The sequence below is a fragment of the Neophocaena asiaeorientalis genome, unplaced genomic scaffold (assembly GCF_003031525.2).
Source record: "Neophocaena asiaeorientalis asiaeorientalis breed wild unplaced genomic scaffold, Neophocaena_asiaeorientalis_V1.1 scaffold30, whole genome shotgun sequence".
NCBI classification, from domain to species: domain Eukaryota; kingdom Metazoa; phylum Chordata; class Mammalia; order Artiodactyla; family Phocoenidae; genus Neophocaena; species Neophocaena asiaeorientalis.
In genome coordinates, this window is record NW_020174923.1 from 7,132,224 (window position 1) to 7,150,475 (window position 18,252).

At 58.9% G+C, this 18,252-nt stretch overlaps 2 protein-coding genes across 3 annotated transcripts in view; one reads left to right on the forward strand and one right to left on the reverse strand.

Moving 5' to 3' along the window:
- Window positions 1-9,976, reverse strand: part of CASKIN2 (CASK interacting protein 2) — a 14,022-nt gene extending 4,046 nt beyond the window's left edge. Inside the window, exons 1-14 of the mRNA XM_024760610.1 lie at window positions 9,865-9,976; window positions 8,170-8,718; window positions 4,083-4,134; window positions 3,461-3,558; window positions 2,913-3,058; window positions 2,715-2,810; window positions 2,506-2,636; window positions 2,211-2,319; window positions 1,726-1,834; window positions 1,439-1,533; window positions 719-980; window positions 475-596; window positions 314-374; window positions 109-200 (exon numbers count right to left, since the gene is read on the reverse strand). Of these exons, the coding sequence (XP_024616378.1) occupies window positions 109-200; window positions 314-374; window positions 475-596; window positions 719-980; window positions 1,439-1,533; window positions 1,726-1,834; window positions 2,211-2,319; window positions 2,506-2,636; window positions 2,715-2,810; window positions 2,913-3,058; window positions 3,461-3,558; window positions 4,083-4,134; window positions 8,170-8,263 (1,467 nt within the window). The 5' untranslated portion in view covers window positions 8,264-8,718; window positions 9,865-9,976. The remainder of the gene's footprint in view (window positions 1-108; window positions 201-313; window positions 375-474; window positions 597-718; window positions 981-1,438; window positions 1,534-1,725; window positions 1,835-2,210; window positions 2,320-2,505; window positions 2,637-2,714; window positions 2,811-2,912; window positions 3,059-3,460; window positions 3,559-4,082; window positions 4,135-8,169; window positions 8,719-9,864) is intronic.
- A 223-nt stretch (window positions 9,977-10,199) lies between these two features.
- TSEN54 (tRNA splicing endonuclease subunit 54) lies at window positions 10,200-17,966 on the forward strand. Of its 2 annotated transcripts, none has more exons than XM_024761193.1 (11): window positions 10,200-11,018; window positions 11,356-11,520; window positions 11,619-11,682; window positions 11,767-11,850; window positions 12,179-12,277; window positions 13,259-13,311; window positions 14,856-14,957; window positions 15,142-15,788; window positions 16,463-16,523; window positions 16,832-16,948; window positions 17,456-17,966. In XM_024761193.1, the coding sequence occupies exons 4-11, from the start codon at window positions 11,785-11,787 to the stop codon at window positions 17,604-17,606; spliced, it is 1,296 nt and encodes a 431-aa protein (XP_024616961.1). In that variant the 5' UTR covers window positions 10,200-11,018; window positions 11,356-11,520; window positions 11,619-11,682; window positions 11,767-11,784; the 3' UTR covers window positions 17,607-17,966. The 2 variants fall into 2 exon arrangements, with proteins under 2 accessions (XP_024616961.1, XP_024616962.1); XM_024761194.1 differs by lacking the exon at window positions 10,200-11,018 and adding an exon at window positions 11,189-11,212.
- The last annotated feature ends 286 nt before the right edge of the window (window positions 17,967-18,252 follow it).

Consider the following 18,252-nt stretch of genomic DNA (forward strand, 5'->3'; position numbering starts at 1 on the left):
GCCACTGACCCCAGCCTCCCCAGGGGCCTGGTCTGAGAAGGGACTTAAGTCCACACTGAGGCCCATCCCAACCCCTACCCGCAGCCCCCTCCCCAGTGCAGGTCACACCTTCCCCTCCAGCAGCTGCTCCGGCCTCACGTCCTGGGTGAAGAGCTGCTCCCCGGAGCGGTAGTTGGCTAGAGGGCGGTGGTTTGGGTTGTCTTCGAGGAGGGAGAGAAATGGAATCAGGGTGGCAGGACGAAGGGGTGCCAAGCCCTCAGCCTCCCCACCTGCACCGCTCCTAGCCCACCCAGGTCCCAGTCTCCCTTCCTACCTGCCAGGGACGGGGGGTGCAGTCCCGGCAGCACCTGGTCCTCTCCAGCAGAGGGCAGTGGCTGGAGACAGGGAAGGAGCTGACTCTCACTTGGGGAACTGGCAGTGGGTGTGGGGGGCCCGGCCCTGGTCCCAACCAACGCCCCCCCCCGCCCCCCCCACCTGGGCATTCTCAATAAGGAGGCCGGTGCTGTGGCCGTTGGTGCCCTCGGAACTCTGTCCGCTGCCAGCACTGCGGATGCTGCCCACGCTGCCCTCGCTGCCCACGCTGTTCCTGTCACCTGCTGTGGGGGGCAGAAGCCAAGGGGTTAGAGCCCCAGTCGGCCCTGCCAACAGCTGACTGGCAGCTTGCCAGAGCCAGATGTCTACCCCAGTACCCAGCACTGCCCCCCCCAGGAGGAGGTACCTGGGCTGTCTGGGCTGAGGCCCACCCGAGGCAGCTGGCCATAGCTAAGGGGGTGCAGGGAGTCATCAGCAGGGGGCTGTGGTGTCCTGGAGAGGCCTGGGCGCAGGGTGGTGGACGCACAGGGGAGGCGGGGTGCAAGGACGCCCACCCGCTTGCTGACCACTTCAACGATGCCCGGGGGAAAGTAGCCCACACGGTCCGTGCCCCTCTGGCTCTCGTGGATGTGGCCCTTCCAGCGGCCGTCGGGATGCTGCTCAAGCACCTGTGGCAGATGGGCCGGGGGACGGATGAGGCCATGGTCACATGCTACACCAAGCGCCCAGCCCTGCAGCTGCGGTCCAGCTCTTCCCCTCCCCCCGGGAAGCTGGCCTCTGGTGCCCAAGTTGGCCCACAGCTCTGGCCCTGCCGCCAGCATCCAGCCCAATCCCCTGGGTGCCTCCAGGGCATACCAACAAGAGGCTGGAGTCAGCCTGGGTTCAGATCCCAGCTCCACTGCTTGCTAGCTTGTGACTTTGGACAAACTGCTTTCATCCTCTAAGCCTCAATTTTGTCAGCTCCCGAAAGGAAATGGTAAGAGCACCTACCTTACCTGGATTGGAAAGAATTCAACGAGGTCGTGCATATAAAGACCCTAACACAGAGCCTGATCCACAGTAGGTGCCCAAGGAGGTGACAGCAATCATTTGTGTTCTCAAAGGAATGCCTGCATTGGGTCCTCACCGTGATGACGTCCCCTGCCCGGACATTGAGGGCAGTGGGATCGTGGAGGTTCCAGAAATCCTTGAGTGCTCGGACCTTCAGGATCCCTGAGGCCTCTAGAAGAAGAAGGAGGACAGGTGTCATCTGAGGGTCCTTAGGGCATCTTCCCACCCCTCCAGTCCCCTGTTCATGACCCCCCAGACCAGCCCGGGGCCCAGAAGCATGGCATCCTCTCCTGCTCCGCTTCCTGGGACCCTCTGGAGCGGCTCCGGATGCCCTGGGCTGGGTCTTCTCCCCCACACGCTCACCCCGCAGTAGCTGCTTGATTTCACGGCTGGCCTGGGAGGTGGTGAACTGATTGACGATGTCCAGCGCCGTCTGGTTATACGTGTTCCGGATGTTCACGTCCACCCCACCCTGGGTGCAACAGTGCGGGGTAAGCCTGTGCTGAGCGCCTGGTTTGTCGCGTCTCCCAATTCTCACAGCTACCCAGCAGGTAGTTAACTATTTTCAGATTTTACAGATGAGGAAGTGGAAGCTCAGAGATAGGGTCATGGATGAGCTCAAGGTCACTCAGCTAGTAAAAGGCGGAACTGGGGCTTGAACCAGGTCCATCTGCTCTCCAGCCACTTTGCACGGCCCCCACCCATATGCAAAACACCACGTTGCCAGTGGAGACCCCCTCCCTTGCCTCCCCAGCCAGTCTTGGACCTGGCACCCGCTGGGGACCCGTCCACACCCGCGGGCTGACCAGGGGTCCACACCCGCGGGCTGACCAGGGGCCCACACGCACCTCCAGGAGCAGCCGCACCACCTCGGTCTTGCCATACAGCGCGGCCTCGTGGAGAGCCGTGCCTGTCTTGGTCTGGCGGTTGATCTCAATCCCAGCTCTCAGGAGCTGCCTGTGGGGGGGAGGGTGAGTTACTGGGGCAGAGGGCAGGGGGTGGGGAAGGAGAGGAAGCCGATTGCCGGGGGCTGGGAGAGAGACCCAGAGCGAGAGTGAAGAGGGCAGCAGGGCGGGGCACTGAGGGGACGTCGCCAGTCCCAGCGGAAGAGGATGAGGATGTTGGGGGGGCCCCGGTGGGTACCTGATGACCTCTCTGTGGCCGTTCTTGGCAGCCAAGTGCAGGGGTGTGGTATAGTTGGGGTCACACGGGTCCTTGGCCTCACCCTCCAACAGTGCCACACATAAATGGCTGTTCAGTAACAGCTGGGCCACCTGCAGCAACCAGCACTCAGGTAGGGCCTCCTCCTGAGACCCCCCAGAACCCAGTACCCCAAGGGCAGCAGGCCCTACCTTGAGCCGTCCAAATTCGCAGGCCAGGTCCAAGGGCGTCTTCTTGGCCTTGTTGACCAGGCACGGGTTGGACTGATGCTGGAGGAGCATTTCTGACTGGGGTGGAGGGAGCCAAGTGAGGGGTCTGGCCTGGCCGCCCCCCATGCCAGCCCCCCTCTCCCTGCTCCCGTGCCCCTGTAGGCTGCCAGGGTCACGTACCACTTCATAGTGTCCATACTGGGCAGCCAGGTGCAGCGGGATCTGCCCATCCAGTGAGGCGGCGTTCACGGCCGCAGAGGCCCGCAGCAGCAGCCTCACGGGCTCCAGCCGGCCCTGCCAGGCTGCATAGTGCAGCGGACGCATGCCTGTCAGAGGGAAGGGGTTTCTAAAGGCGGTCGAGGGATGGCGTGGGGCCGGAGGAGGGAACCGAGCAGAGTCTGGAGCCACCCCAGCTGGAGGGGAGAAGCGAAGCTGGCTTCACCCGGGTTTGGTCAGGGAGAGGTCCCGCTGTCCGGGGCTGAAGCCAGAATCCCACCTTGTCCACCACGGATGATCTGGTGACCTTGTAATGGTGATGTAACCTCAACTTCCTTACCTGGATAATGGGATGTCAGTACCACCCACTACCCCAGAAGGCTGTGAAGACTGAAGAGGTAAAGCATTTGCAAGTTCAGAGAAGCTATGCCAACATCTATTAGTATGGCTACGATGTAGCAGGGGCAAACTCTGACCACAGGGTCTGGGGTGCGGGTACACTGGGCTCTCACCGTTGCTGTCCTTGATGTCAACGGTGGCCTGAGCCTCCAGCAGCAAGGCTATGAGCTCCAGGCTGCCCCCCAGGGCGGCGTGGTGGAGAGCCGAGAACCTGGTGTGGTGGGACACAAGGTCGGGGGTGTCAGGGAGCGGCCCCCCGCCCCCAAATCCTGGTCGTCCACAGCAGACCCATCCTGGGGGCTGTCAGGGATGAGTTATTTGCCACTGCACCCCCGGCCCCCCACCCTGCCAGCCCTGCCACGGGAGCACAGAGCAGCCGGGCTGCAGCATGAAAGGGCTCAGTGTCTGCGCTGAGAGGCCTGTTTGTCTGGCCTCCCTCACAGCCGGCCCAGGGGAGGGGGCCGTGGGAGCAGGAGCCCGAGGGCTCCTACCCTCCAGGGAGAAAGGGGGGCCCAGCAGGAATCTGACCCAAGGAGGCCTCTCAGAGAGGCACCAGGGCCCCCTCCCCTCCCTCAGGGATAGCTCCACGGGCAGGCGCGCGGGCAGGGCCCTGAGCTCTCGGCAAACACGCTTCAAGGGCCAAGTTTGAGAGGGGAAGGGACTCTAGGCCCCAGGTCTTTCCACTGCCCCTCCCCCCCCCCACAGTTTTCAAGAGGGACGGGGGCTCCCGCTCACCCATCAGCATCCTGGTAGTTGACGTTGAGTCTCTTCGTGGAGCCAAGGAGCTCTGGGGGTCAGAGCAGGAGGCATCAGGGCACCCTCGAATGAGCCGCCCTTGCCCACACCTGACCCAGCGCCCCCTCCCTGCCCACCTCCCGCCTCCAGCTGACCTCTTGGAGTGCAGGAAAGCACCTGCCCCATGGCCCTTTAGCTGTCAGTCCCTATGGCTTCCCACCCTGGCCCATCAGCTGGAGGGCGCCGCTGCAGCAGTGGCCTGGCTTCCCTGGGCCCCCAGCCCCGCTTGTTTATAGGGTCAAAGGGGGCGGAGATGGGGGGGACTGGCATGCTGTGCCCTCAGAGGACGGTCCCACGAGCGCATGGTTGGCATTCCTGCCTGAATGGGCCAAGGAGTGAGCCTCATTGTCCCACGGGCCGAGGGGGCTGGGAGAGAAAGGAGAGGGTACCAGAAGCTCGAGAGTAGAGGGCGGATGCCAGGGCTGGACTCAAAGGCCACACTGCCCGGCCCTGGGTCATCCCTAAGCAGAGCATAGTGGGGAAGGTGGCCTCACATAGACCTCACCACGCCCTGGCTCTGCCACATACTAGCGGTGTGATCTTGGACAAGTCACTTGACCTCTCGGGTTGTGTCCTCATCTGTAAAATGGGCTGATCACACAAGTTGCTCACGGGGGTTGCGAGTACAATGCCTGACCCTTGTGAAAGACGGGAGCTCTCACCATTCAGCACTCCTTACATGTTAGCCATTATTACCAAGAGGCTGTCCTCCAGCGAAAGCTGGTACAGTCCCCCCAGGGCCCCTGTCAGGGGAGTAACTGCTGACTCTGCACCCACAGGCTCCTAGCAGAGAGCTCTGTGCCCCGGGGAGCAAGGGGAGGATGCTGGTTCATCCCCCTCTCGGCGACAGGGACGGGGTTCAGACAGGTGTGTTCCACGTGTGAGCCAGGGTGTGGGAGGGGGTGGGCCCCGAGGAGTGTTGCGGAGGGGAAGGAGAGTGCCTGTCACAGGCGGGCCCCTGCCTCCTGCTGGAACCCACCCCTGCCGGGAAGGAGGAGGCCTGGCTCAACCCGGCTGGGCAGGGCGCCAAGCATGCTGGTCCAGGCCTGCCCCCCAGGCCCTGGTGGGCCCCTGAATACCCCAGCAAGACAGGGCCTCATTCCAGTAGGGAGGGACCAAGCCTGCAGTGAGGAGCACAGGATGGGAAGGGGGAGACAGCTACGCTTAGGGCTGAGGCGAGTGCGTTACAGCGAAAAGGTAAATACGGAGTCAAAGAGTGACGGAAGAGGTGAGGGGGTGGGGGCCACGGGAAAGAAACCCAGGCCTCCCAGCCTTCCTGTAGCCCCCTTGGAAAGTCCTTGTCACACAGAACCATTCAGGGCAGTGGAAAGAACAGGGGCCCTAGAAGCAGGAAGTGCGTGATTCAAATTCTTCTCCCTCTTACTGGCTGTGTGACCTTGGCCAGCCCTGGTACCTCTCTGAGCCTCAGTGAAGACAACGAGGTCAAGCAGGGAAGAGGCACAGAAAGTCCCTCCAGCTACTGCCAGCCTGGACAGCCTGGGCTGGGGCAGCTCCGCGGTGAGAGGCAGCCCCTCCGGGGAGTGGCAGGACAACATGACAGAAGGGACAGGAACAGGGGCAGGGCCAGGCTGGGTGGCTCTGTTCTTTCCAGAACAATGGCCGGAAAGGCGGCGGGGAGAGGCTCAGAGTGACTGAACTGGGGACCTTCAGGGTGGAGGGTCCTAGGTTCTTGGCAGTGGCTCCCGGCACTTCCCCTGCGGTACAACCTTCTTCCCAGGCCTGGCTCTGCGGGTGGAAGGGTCGCTCCTCCTGATTTAGGCTCAGGCAGAGGATGTGAGCTCAGCAGGCCGCCCCCAGCCCACTCCATTTCCTCTGGCCAGAGAAGGAAACAGCTCAAAAAAGGGGGCAGGGGAGGGTGGGAGGAAGGGCAGAGGCAAGACCAGGGCAACTGCAGCCCTCTCCTCCCAGCCACCTGCTCCCTGAAGAGGACCTGGGTAGGCAGGGAAAGCCAGCCCCCAGTGACCAGATATCAGATGCAGCAGGCCGAGGGAGCACCTCTCTCTGGACAGCCAGAAAGCTTTAGCCACCGGCAGAGGGAAAAAAGAGGGAGCCCTGCCACCTCCCTTCCAGCAGTTTCCTTTGCCTTTCTGGGTATGGAGCAGGGGTTTCCAGCCTCCCTTCTCAGAACTGCTTCAGAATCACCTGAAGAACTTTCGGATTTGCAGAGTCCCAGCCTCTCTGTGATGATTCTGTAATTCTGGGAGAGACCGGGGAGTCTGTACTTGCAGAAGTATCCCTAGATAATTCTGATGGGCAGCCGAGTGCGGCAGCACAGGGCAGAGGGCTCAGGCTTGTCTTTGATCTGCCACACAATGGCCGTGTGACCTTGGGCAAATCACTAACCCTCTCTGAGTGTCAGTTTCCTTATCTGTAAAGTGCATGTAGAAGTACCCATCTCCCAGGGAATAGAGGGGATTACAATATTTCATAAACTGTAGGGTCTGCAAAGGTCACCTTGTGATCTCCTTTTTGTCACTAGCTTTCCCAGCTTCTCAGAGGACTGGGAGGGGGGACAGGTGGTTCCAGGACCCTATCGCTCTGTGCCTGTGCCTACACTCTGTGCAAGTCCCCTGGGGAGTCGGGGGAAGGATCATCTTCCTCCACAGATGTTTCCCCCCTCTGGGCACAGGGGACCTTCCCGGAGCCTAGGAGCCTGGCTGCAAGGTTTCTGCCACCAGCCTCCAGCCACTTGCCCTCCTGAGGGCCTCACTTTGAGGTCTGAGGCCCCAGGGCTGTGAGGCCGGCAGCAGCTCAACCAAGGCCCTACTGGGCAGGTTGCCAAAAGCAACAGAGGTGAGGGGAGGAGGGGCAGTGGCTCCCACCCTGGGGCCTCCAGGGCCCTCCCTGGACCCTCCTTGGCACCTTCCCCCATCGGGCTCACCCTGCATCCACTCCCCCAGGGCACAGAGAGCACCCCTCACGATTCCATCTCCCTACACCCCGGGTGTCCTGCCCTGGCGTGTAAGTGGCGACACTCACACACGTGCACAACTCCCAGGCCCTTAAAATCCTTCCTTCCGGCACCCCACACTCCCAGGTGTGGGTGGGGATAATTGGACATCTTCAGGTAGCCTGGGGGACTCCTTCCTGTGCAGAGGGCCAAGCTGTGTCTTGGGCTAGAGCCCCAGCACTCCAGAAGGACCCTCTCTCCCCCAGCCCAAATCTGGTGGCAGGAGCCATCTCCTGTCCCTGCTGGTCCAGGAACTCAAGGGGACAAGTCCAGTGTCCTCCTGGGACAGTCCAGAGAGCTTGCCCTGGAGCCCAGAGGTCTACTCTCCTTGCAGGGTCTCACTGCAGAGATACTCAGGAGATGGAAGTCAGGTGTGGCCACCTGTGCACAGAGCTCCCACAACCTTGTCGACTAGAGACCCCAGGCTGCAGAGAGACCTCCAGAAAATTAACTTCGGACCCCCCCCCCCCCAGGGGACACAGGCAGATAAGTCAGGGGGATGGGGGCTTTAGTAAGCAGTTAGATAATGTTGAACTTTGTTTTAAGCAGAATTCCCTTTAAAAAGCTATCTTACAGATATCTCCACCAAGCTGACAAAAACACAGAGATGCTCTGGTTGAACTGGGGGGTGGGCGTGGAGGTTGAGCTCTAGCTATTCAGTCTTTCCTAACTCACTGCCAGAAACCCCACGGCTCCAAAGAACACACTGGAAAAACCACCTGCTAAAGGCAACTCCATGAGGGCAGGACTTCTCATTTGTCTTGTTCACTGCTGTGGCTCAGTGCTTAGAGCCTGGCACACAATAGGCACTCAAAAAACTTAGAATGAATGTACTTCAATCCTTTTACTTTACAGGTGAGGAAACTGAGGCCCAGAGAGGTAAAGTGACTTGCCTAAGGGTTCACAGCAAGGGGGACCCAACTTCCTCACTGGCTCTCCCACACAGAGGCACTCCCACCCCAAGTCCCCAGGTCGGAGTGACCGCCCAGGCCTCTCTCCACAGCCTGGCTCTCCGGGGAGGGTCTTAGCTGGATAGTCACCCCGTCAAGTACTCACTTGTCTTTGTGGCCTTGACCTTAGCCACCAGTTTCTGCACACCAGTCACATCTCCATTCTTGACAGCGAGGATCAGGTCCTGTTCTCGACCCATCCTGGTCCCTGGGCTGGGCTCTGAGCTCAGGAGTCCAGGGCAGAGGCAGGGAAACGGGTCTAAGCCGAGGTGTCAGGGTGCCATCCCTTGGCCCTCTGGAGGGCCAGGCGTCCAGGGGGAGTGTGTCTGGTGTCCCAGGCAGTGGGCTTCTTGTTAGGCGCTGACGGGTACCCCCTCAAGGTGCTTCGTGAGCTGCCACCACAAGCGGGAAAGCTGATCTCTGAGGGGGCAGAGGCTGTGTGGAAATCTGAACGGATATCAGCTTGCAGCTTCCGACAGCCCAGGGATGGGCCAGGACTGGGGGCGCCAATCTTTCCAACGTGGCTCAGGAGCACCAGTGCCCACCCAGAGAGCAGTCAGCATTCCCTCACACCTCAGTCAGCAGCGGTGGACATGTCTCAGGGGTCTGCAGAAGGTGTGGTCCGCTGAAGGTCTGCTGAAGGCTGGGCCAGAGTCTGTAAGGGTCCCAGAAGCAGGGCTCAGAGAAAGAACAGACAGGGCTTCCAGGGAGTCCCCCAATCACCCTGGCTGCCCTTCTGAGTCAAGGGAGGGGCTGAGCCACTCAAAAGGGGGAGGGAGCCGCCATGCATGAGAGGAGTATTTGGAAGCGGGGAGGTGGTGTTCTGGGAGGGGGAGGCTGAGTCACTGAGGCCCCAGGGCCTGGCAGCACCTCAACCTGGGGCAGGAGGGGCCCTGGCAGCACGACACTGGGGCAGGTCGGGCCAGCAGCCTGTTCTCCACAGCCTGAGGCTCTGACACCCACAGACAACTGGTGGGCCAGGAGGTGGGGCCTGGGAGGGTCAGGCACAGGCAGACGGGCAGGGGTCACCCCCTGTGGAAGGTGCCTGCCCCCAGAACCTCCCCTATCCAAGCTTTGCTGTAATAGCAAGATGCCCTAGCCCCAGGGCTCTTTATGAATTCAGAGGGTGGACTGGGGAGTTAGGGCCCCCCATCTCTGGCGGGGTGTCTGCCTGCAGGACAGGGAGGCTTTACAGCACCTGTTGTTGACCCATCCTCACCCCTTGTGTGGGATGGGGAAGCAGCTGGGCGGAGAACAGAGGTGAGAGCCGGGGCACTGCTGGTAAATGGGGCTGCCTGCCCTCCCAAGCCTGAATCTGAGGCCCAGAGCCCAGACTTCACTTTGGAAAAGCTTACGTCAGTTCCTAGGTGGCCGAGAATTTGTTGCCCGAGTCCTGTGGCATGAGACCTGTGCAGGCCTGGGGCCCTAGCTGGGGTCCTCTTACTCCCCAAAAGTCCCAAGCCCAAACCAGATGGCACTCCAGCTCAAGGCCCGCGGCCGACATTGGGGGAGGGCGCCCCTGGCAGTGCATGGGGTCGGGCTGGCTCCCCCGCCCCCCGGAATGCCAGTCCAGCGCCGCGCAACCCCCCAACCCAGCCCAGCCCAGGCGGACCGGGGAACAAAGCGGCGGGAGGGACCGGGAGGGCCAAGCGCCGGAGGAATTGATGCGGGAAGACGGTACAGGGGAGCGAGGAGGACGGAAGGACACGACAGATGAAGGCGCCCGCGGATCCCGCAAGAAAAGTTAGTTTGTGCCCGCCCTCAAGCGTGCTGACCCCCAGATCAGTCCCCGCAGTCTCACCTCTCCCAGCCTCCCCGCCGGGGGTCCGGCAGGTCCTGCTCGGTCCCTGGCACTCTGGACGGCGGCTCCCACTGCCCCCCCTTATCCTTTTTCTCCTCCTTCTCCTTTTCCAAGGCCGGCTCGGCGCCTCCCGCAGGAAATCCCGCCCCTCCCCCCTCCCTCCGGCCGGATCGGGAGCGGAGGGACCGTCCCGGCAGCGCAGTCGGACTGTCAGTCAGTGCCTACGGCCCCGCCCCGATCCGCGTCAGGCCCCGCCCCCTCTCTCTGGTCCGGACCGAGGACGCTGGCCGGGTCAGCGCATGCGCCCAGGTGAAGCGGCGTGGGTGGGGCCGAGAGTGCGCGCAGCTGCCTCCTGGCTGTGGAGCCCCGGGCGACCCGGGGCTCTAGAGTTCAGATCGAATGGTGAGATACCCTGTTTGTGACTGGGTGGGACAGAAGACGTGATGTGAAGCGATCTGGGAACCGAGACCCAGGAATCCCACTTGGGAAGACCCCCTTCCTCTTTGACCCTCGCCCTCCCCGGGACTCCCGCGGCGACCTCCGCCCGCGGCCAGAGTCGCCGACCGACAGCCACTGGTCGGAGCAATGGTGCCACCTAGCGGACTGTGTCGGAACGACCCACGGTGGCGGCGGCGGTGACCCCAGCCTTGAGGAGGTGCTAATGACGGGCTGGGGTGGCGCTTCAGCACCATCGTGGGTCGGACAGCGCCTCCCCCCAACCCGCCCCGGCCCTGGAAACCCGGCTTCGGACCCCCTAGGAAGGGACCTAACGGAAGACCCTGAAGGAACTCCGAACCTCCCTAGACTGCACCTGACAGCCCTCGGTGACCTTCAGTTTGTGAAGGTGGAATTCAGGAACCCAAAGCTCTCCCTTCTCTAAACCCCCTCTTCTAACCTCCCTGTCCAGCTTGGGTGGTGGGGACTAAGCAGCCCAGGGCTGCGGAGGGAAGGGTCACGCATTTGACTCTTCATACTACACTTTTCTAACGCCGGGCTCCTCAAGTTTTACTAGAGAGAAGCCCAGAGGCGGGCTGGGGATAGGAGAGGGGAGCGCCTCCCAATCCAGAAACCTGCAAGCTCTCCGCCCCCGGAATCGAGGCACATGTGTGTGGGCAGCCTCTAGGACCCAGGACACCCAGGAAGGTGGAAAGCAGGTGGGTTGATCCGGAGACCCGAGGAGCCGAGGTAGGGTCCGCGGGCGCTAGGGTCCGCGGGCGCTAGGGTCCGCGGGCGCTAGGGTCCGCGGGCGCTAGGGTCCGCGGGCGCTAGGGTCCGCGGGCGCTAGGGTCCGCGGGCGCTAGGGTCCGCGGGCGCTAGAGGTGGAGGTGCCTGCCGGGCGCGTGCTCAGGTGCGGCGCGGCCCGGCCCGGGGGAGGCGCCGGGACAGCGGAGTGGGCGCCGGGAAGGGCCCGGGCACCTGGGACGGGGATCCAGGCCTGGGCCGAGCGGCCCCGACTGCGCGGCGCTAACCCCGCGTCCCTTCCTTCCCCAGTGCCCCGGAGCTCTTCGCTGCCCGTTCCAGGTCCCAGAAGCTGCCCCAGCGCTCGCATGGCCCCAAGGACTTCCTCCCCGACGGCTCAGCGGCCCAGGCTGAGCGACTGCGAGTGTGCCGCGAGGAGCTCTGGCAGCTGCTGGCGGAGGAGCGCGTGGAGCGTCTGTGAGGGGGCCGGGCCGGGGTGGGGGCAAAGCCGGGGCGGACGGACCCGGTAGACTAATCCGGTAGACTGAGACGGACCCCTCCCTACTCCTCGCCAGGGGCAGTTTGGTGGCCGCCGAGTGGAGACCGGAAGAAGGCTTCGTGGAGTTGAAGTCTCCTGCGGTGAGCGGTGGGGTTCAGAGACAGGGGACCCGCCTTCTCTGCCCTCCTGGCTCCTTTGTGACATTTGGTCTGGATCCCACGCAGGGTAAATTTTGGCAGACCATGGGCTTCTCAGAGCAGGGCCGGCAGCGGCTTCACCCGGAAGAGGCCTTGTATCTGCTGGAGTGTGTGAGTGGGGCCCTGGGAGAGTGGAGAAGGGGTTGGGACCAAGGAACCGGAAGGACGTTTTTATTGGAGAAAAAGTATATACAACTGAGTATTCAGGGAGCTTGTAACCTGATTTCTAGAGCAGGAGACAAGAATACCACGCAGGGAGCAGGCATTCCAGTCGAAGTTATTGATGCTGCCTCCCTCTCCCCCCTCCCCTTCCTGGTTGGCCCTATTCTTGCTGTGATGAGGGGGGCGTAGCACACTGATATCGGAGCAGGGAAGTTGCCTCATTGGCTGTGCCACTGCAGGGACGGTTCACAAGCTGAGCTGTTGGCCCCGCTTCCAGGGCTCTATCCAGCTCTTCCACCAAGACCTTCCACTGTCTATCCAAGAAGCCTACCAGCTGCTGCTGACTGAGGACACTGTGACTTTCCTGCAGTACCAGGTATCTGCCACCCTCTCGCGGGAGAGAAGCCACCCATCCACTGAACTAATGAGTATTTATAAGGACCTCCGAGCTACTAGGCACAGAGCCATGTGCTGAGGCTACAAGACCTGCAAGGGCTTTGTTGTCATGGTGCTTACATCCTAGTGGTGGCACTTGGGTAATATATAAGTAAGCAAGCAAATGGATGATTGACTTCACAGCTGAGTGCCAGGAAAAAGACAAAGAGGAGGAGGGGCACCAGGCTAGATACAGAAATGTGGACACCATGATGGCATGGATGGTATTTCAAAGCCCACTGGGCTGTATGGAGGTGTGGCCAGAGTAGAGGGCTGTGTCTGAGACCGGGGGCACTCTAACCTGAGGAGGTCAGGGGGAAGATAAGGGAACTGAAGAGGGTCTGGCAATGCAGGAGAAAAACCAGGAGAGGTGGCATCACAGACGCCAAGAGAAGGTCTTTCCAGGAAGAAGTGCTTGGCTATGTTGAAGGCTTGAGAGATCAAGCAAGCTGGGGGCATTCCTGCCTACATCTCTCAGATATGGATACAGGGACACAAGGATGAACATGTGGTTCATCCAAAGACTATTCCCCCCATCCCACCCATCTATGGAGGTGCTGCGGGGCGGCCAGGTGTCCACCACCTTCTGCTATCTTGTCTTTATTGTAGTCAGGAGCTTCACTGGTGACAGCTTTGGTATCAGAATATTCTAGGGTGTAGTTTTTTTCCTGGCCCGTCAACTATCAGCTTTTTGGGATTTGCGTTTAAATTAAGAAACCGCTAAATGTCGTTTGTGCCCACAGTAAGTGAGAGACAGGAATTCAGAGACTTGAGACCTTAGTTTGGGGAAAGCGTTTATAATGGAGTATGGTCCTACCAGTCCCAGGGTTTGGAATCTGGGGGTGTGGTGAATGGCTTCTGTCTGGGGAAACTACTTGTTTTCAAAAGTGGACGTCTGACCTCTACTTTTTTATCTTTTGAGGTCTTCAGTCACCTGAAGAGACTGGGCTATGTGCTTCGACGATTCCAAGCAAGGTAAATCCCTATCTTATTTCCCTCGAATTTATTCTAGTCCTGGAACCTGGCTGACTGGCCCCAGAGTAGAAAGTGGCCTCTCCTTACCTGGAATCCTTGGGGAACTGCAGCTTTCTGAACAGGCTGGAGGTCCTCTGTTGAGAAGCATGTTGGGACAAATCTGGGTCATTTCACCTTATCCTGGGCTATCAGATTGAGCCCCATCTTCAGCCCGTTCACTCCACAGATAACAACTGAGCACCTACAGCTCAGCGTGAGACTGAAGATACAGTACCGGAACAGTGCCTGGCACTTAGTAGGTGTGCAAGCAGATTTGTTAAGTGAAAATATGAATGAAGGACCAAGTGAGGAATTAACAGCTGAGTAGGGTTTCACATTCCTTTTGCTAGGTTAAATGTTCTTTCCTTCTGGGTCTTCTGAGCATCAGCACCTTAGTAATCCAGCACAGCTAAGAGCCACAGAGACTTTCAGACTCAGGAGGAGAAACTGGTACAGCCTTTGCAGGTTCACAGTATGTCACAGATGCTGTAGAACAAGCACATCCTTTAATTCTTGAAAGTGGAACATATCTTAAGGAAACAGTCACAGATGTGTGTGTAAGTTCACCTGTGAAACGTGTTTATTCATTCAGTCATTTGTTCACCAATATTTATTGACTATCTACTGGGTGTCAGGCCCTATGCTGGTTGCTGAGGAATAGCAGAGAGCAAAATCACTGCCCCCACAGAACTTGTATGTAGTGGGGAGCTTACATGAAACACCATCACTTTGCGAAATCAGTGATTTTGGAAACATACTATAAGCCCAACAGGGAAAGCATGGTCATACAGATTAAAGTTTATCCCTTAGAGCAATGCTATTTGATAGAACTTTCTGTAGTGACAAAAATGGTCTGTGTCTGTGTTATCCAGTATACGTGGCTTGTGTAACCATGGGACTGAATTTTTAATTTTGTTTAATTTTAATAGATTTAAATTTAACTTAAATAGTCCCTTTTGTCTAGGGCTACCGTATTGGACAGTACAGCCTCACAGGCATAAAAAAACCATGGCAGGGAAGAATGAATAATGTCCATAATATACTGTTGAGTGTAAAAAAAGACTACACAGTAGCATGTTAGTACAGTGTCATTTTTGAGAGGGAGAAACACGGAGAAAGACAGTATGCGTGTTTGTAAGAAACAACGTTGCAGTAGTATCTATGGGTTTTATTTTCATTTTTCTTGATTTTCCAAGTTTTCTCGTCCTCCTGATTTTTCTCACTAGGGCTTAATTATTTATTGCTGGCTCTTCAGGAGCCCTGGTTTCAGGGAACCTCCGTTCAAAGGTGCCATTGGTGAGACCCAGAGGCCTGGACAAAGTTGCATGGACAGGCCCCCGTGTCTGCCCCCACGTACCCCGTGTGCAGGTCTGCCTGGGGCCTTAGCCCTTGGTTATGGCTCTAGCCCTGGCCCATGACTTACTCTGAGCCAGTCCCTCACACATTCCGCGGGGAGCACCAGACTGAGGAGGTGGATCTGTTGCCTGCCCCATTCTCACCCACAGCTCTGTCCTGTCCCCTTACGAGAGGCAGCTGAACTTGGATGGCAGTGTCCAGCGCTTGGAGGATCGGAATGGCAAGAGGAAGAGGAGGAGCTCCAGCTCTCAGTAATGCTCCCCACATGGCCACTCCCCAGGGAGAGCCTTGAGGGAGTGCTGGTGTTTGGGTCTTGGAGAATGCCCAGGCTTAAGAGCTGGGCTTGGGCTCAGGGAGGCAGTAGGGCACGTGTGGGTCGCGTGCACCTCAGCAGTCAGGAGCAGATGTGCTGCATTTCCTCCCCATGTCCCTCAGGTCCATTAATAAGAAGCCCAAGGCCCTGGAGAACCCCCTGCAGGGGGTGGATAGGACACCCGAGAGCCTGGCGACCTCCAGCCCACCTCCCCGCAACCAGAACAGCCGATGCCCAGAGGAGAAATCCCAGGAGTCAAGCCCCGTAAAGGGCCCCATGGGCCCCTTTCAGCTTCTGGGGTCCCTGGAGCCCTGCCCTGGGCTGGCCAGGGAGGGGGTGCGGTGCAGCCAGGAGACTGGCAAAATGGAGAACGGGGTCAAGGGGGCTTGCAAGCCACGCTGGAACTTTGAGCAGATCTCCTTCCCCAACATGGCTTCAGATAGTCGCCATACCCTCCTGCTTGCCCCCGCCCCAGAGCTGCTCCCGGCCAACGTGGCAGGGCGGGAGACAGACGCTGAGTCCTGGTGCCAGAAGCTAAACCAGCGGAAGGAGAAGCTCTCCAGGCGGGAACGGGAGCAACAGGCAGAGGAGGCCCAGCACTTCCGGGAGGATGTAAACTCGGATCCCGAGGTGCAGCGCTGCTCCAGCTGGCAGGAGTACAAGCAGCTGCTGCAGGGACGGCACCTGCGGAAGACCCAGAGCCGCCCCCCACACCTGTGGGACCAGCCTGTCACACCCTTGCTGAGTCCCGGTCAGGCAGACTCCCCAGGTACCCCCTCATCCTGCCATAGGCCACAAGACTTTGAAGGGGGCATGGATTGACCACAACTGATGGAGGCTTAAGGAAGATGGGGGAGGAGAGAGCTGTCAATGGAGTGGAACCCACAACGATAGTCCATTCTGGGAGGCAGCAAAGACACCCAGGTGGGAAGGTTTAGAAATGGCAAGTCAGTGCCCAAGGAGAGGCGAGGAGGAATGAAAACTACAACCACATCCTTAAAATCATAAACGAGATGCATGTGGAGTGGCTCTGCCACCACCTGGCTGTGGTTCCCTGTTCTCCCACCTCTGTCAGAGGAGAACAAGGGGGTGATATATTGGTCAAATAAATAGAAAGCTTCTTGTATGCCCTGCATGTTAAGAATAGAGAACTAATAGGCAAGAATTGTGTTAAGGAATTCGAACTACCGTCCTTAACGGGAACGCGGTGAGTTGTAAGGAACTAGAGCAGTGTTGTCAGAGCAGTTAAATTTGAATTTCACATAAACAACTAATTTTTTTAGTATATGTATATTCCAGAAGTTGCATGGGGCATACCTATACTAAAAAAAAGAAATCTGCTAAATCTGGCAACCCCAAACTAGATGGCAGATTCAGAAGTGTCAGGGGGAGTCTGGAGGGTTGACTCCCCTCACCAGCCCCTTATTTTCACCATCCTTGTAGCCACAGTCCTTCAGCATATCTCTGTACTGCAGACGACACACCTTGCTGATGGAGGCGCGCGGTGAGTTTCCAGGTAGTGCCTGTCTCCACAGTACTTTGGGTGCCGGCAGGAGTTGGTAGCTGGGATTTTACTCCTGAAGTTGGGCACGAGCTGGGGGAATCATTCTAGAGACCCCTACCCTGGGCTAATATTCATGTATATCTAGGGGAGAGGGAGAGACAAGAGTAGATTTTTCTCCAGGTTCTCAGATAAGGTAGCCGTCCCTCCTTAGTCCCCCTGGATGAACTGGGGGAGCGAAAGGGTGGTGTGGAAAGAAAAGATGGGGGAGGAGAGCCCCTGTTTCCTAAGGTTTCTCACTCTGTCCTCAGGCTGGTGGAGAAGTCTGGGGGCTTGGAGATCAGCTTTGATGTTTACCAGGCCGATGCCGTGGCCACCTTCCGAAAGAATAACCCTGGCAAGCCCTACGTCCGGATGTGCATTAGTGGGTACGGGACCAGTGAGCATTTCCCCCGGGCTGCTGCCAGTTCTCTTGTAAACCAGCTGGACCTCCTCTCCATGCCCCTGGCTAGTTCGTCAGTCCCTGAGAAGAACCAGCGGTCCAGAGAGAGGCCCCATAGCCAGTTAGTGCTACAGGAACCCAGGCTTCCCAATCCTCACCTCTCATGCCTGGCATTTTCGAGTAGTCTCTCTCCTGTGCCACTTTAGTCCCAGGCTCACCCAGCAGAAGGGATGTGAATCAGAGGGATTTCCAGGCCAAGAGTGGCAAGAACCTTACTCTTCCTAGTCCCCTTACCCAACCAGGGCTCTGGGTGTTACTTGGAGAACTTAATCAGAGCCGTGCAGTTTGCAGACAGGAGAGCACAGGGGCCAGACTTCTTGTACCCCCAACTCCTGTCTTACAATTGCCCTTCCCTGGGAGCCTCAGAGGGCTGGGTTCTCAAAGCCTTTGGGTGGGCTCTGTTCAGGTCTCAGTCTAACCTTGATTCTCGCAGATTTGATGAGCCAGTCCCAGACCTCTGCACCCTCAAGCGGTTGTCCTACCAGAGCGGGGATGTTCCTCTGATCTTTGCCCTGGTGGATCACGGAGACATCTCCTTCTACAGCTTCAGGGACTTCACGCTACCCAGGGATCTGGAGCACTGACCACGCAGCTCTGGCCGGGCCAGGGGTCTGCTCTGAGGGACCTGGACTGTCTGCTCTCAGGGACCATCTCAGTTGCCTCCTACACCCAGACTCTGACCTGTAGCTTCAGAGGCTAGTCTGGGCCTTGGCCCTGGGTGTCTGATGCTTGCAGGAGAGGGGAGCTTTGCCCCCCGCTACCTGGCTGCTGCAGCACTTCCATGCCCCAGGCCTGAGATTGCTGCCTTGCAGTAAATCTCCTTGGAACTCAGGACTAGATTTCAGAGACCAGCGAGGCGGGGCAGAAGAGAGGACTCTGTGCCTTTAAATGAGAGGGTGCCTGCTTCTTGCGATAAAGCCAAAGCCATTAAAAAATAGATCCCTTTTTTGCTGTGGCTGGATATACTGGACGAGTCCTCCCTACCCACCATCCCATTGTCCGTGGAACTGGCCCCCAGGCACTCACCCCTGCTGTATCCACCCACAGAGAGTACTTCGTCCTCTGGTGCTAGAGCTAAGAGCAGCCCTCGGGAGGGCAGGAATGCGACCCGACCCTTTCTCTGGGAAGTCACTGACTTCTAGCTAGCTTGGCTTTCAGAAGGGTGGTCCGAAGAGGGAAGATGGCATTCCACTGCTCCTTCCCTGAACGCAGCCAGGTCCGGGTAGAGGG

Bases quoted from the DNA above. Each gene is read 5' to 3' on its own strand.
- TSEN54 (XM_024761193.1), top strand. From the start codon at position 11,785: ATGGGCTTCTCAGAGCAGGGCCGGCAGCGGCTTCACCCGGAAGAGGCC. The intron at 11,851-12,178 runs GTGAGTGGGGCC...CCCCGCTTCCAG, and splicing joins CCTTGTATCTGCTGGAGTGT to GGCTCTATCCAGCTCTTCCA. The intron at 12,278-13,258 runs GTATCTGCCACC...TTATCTTTTGAG, and splicing joins TGACTTTCCTGCAGTACCAG to GTCTTCAGTCACCTGAAGAG.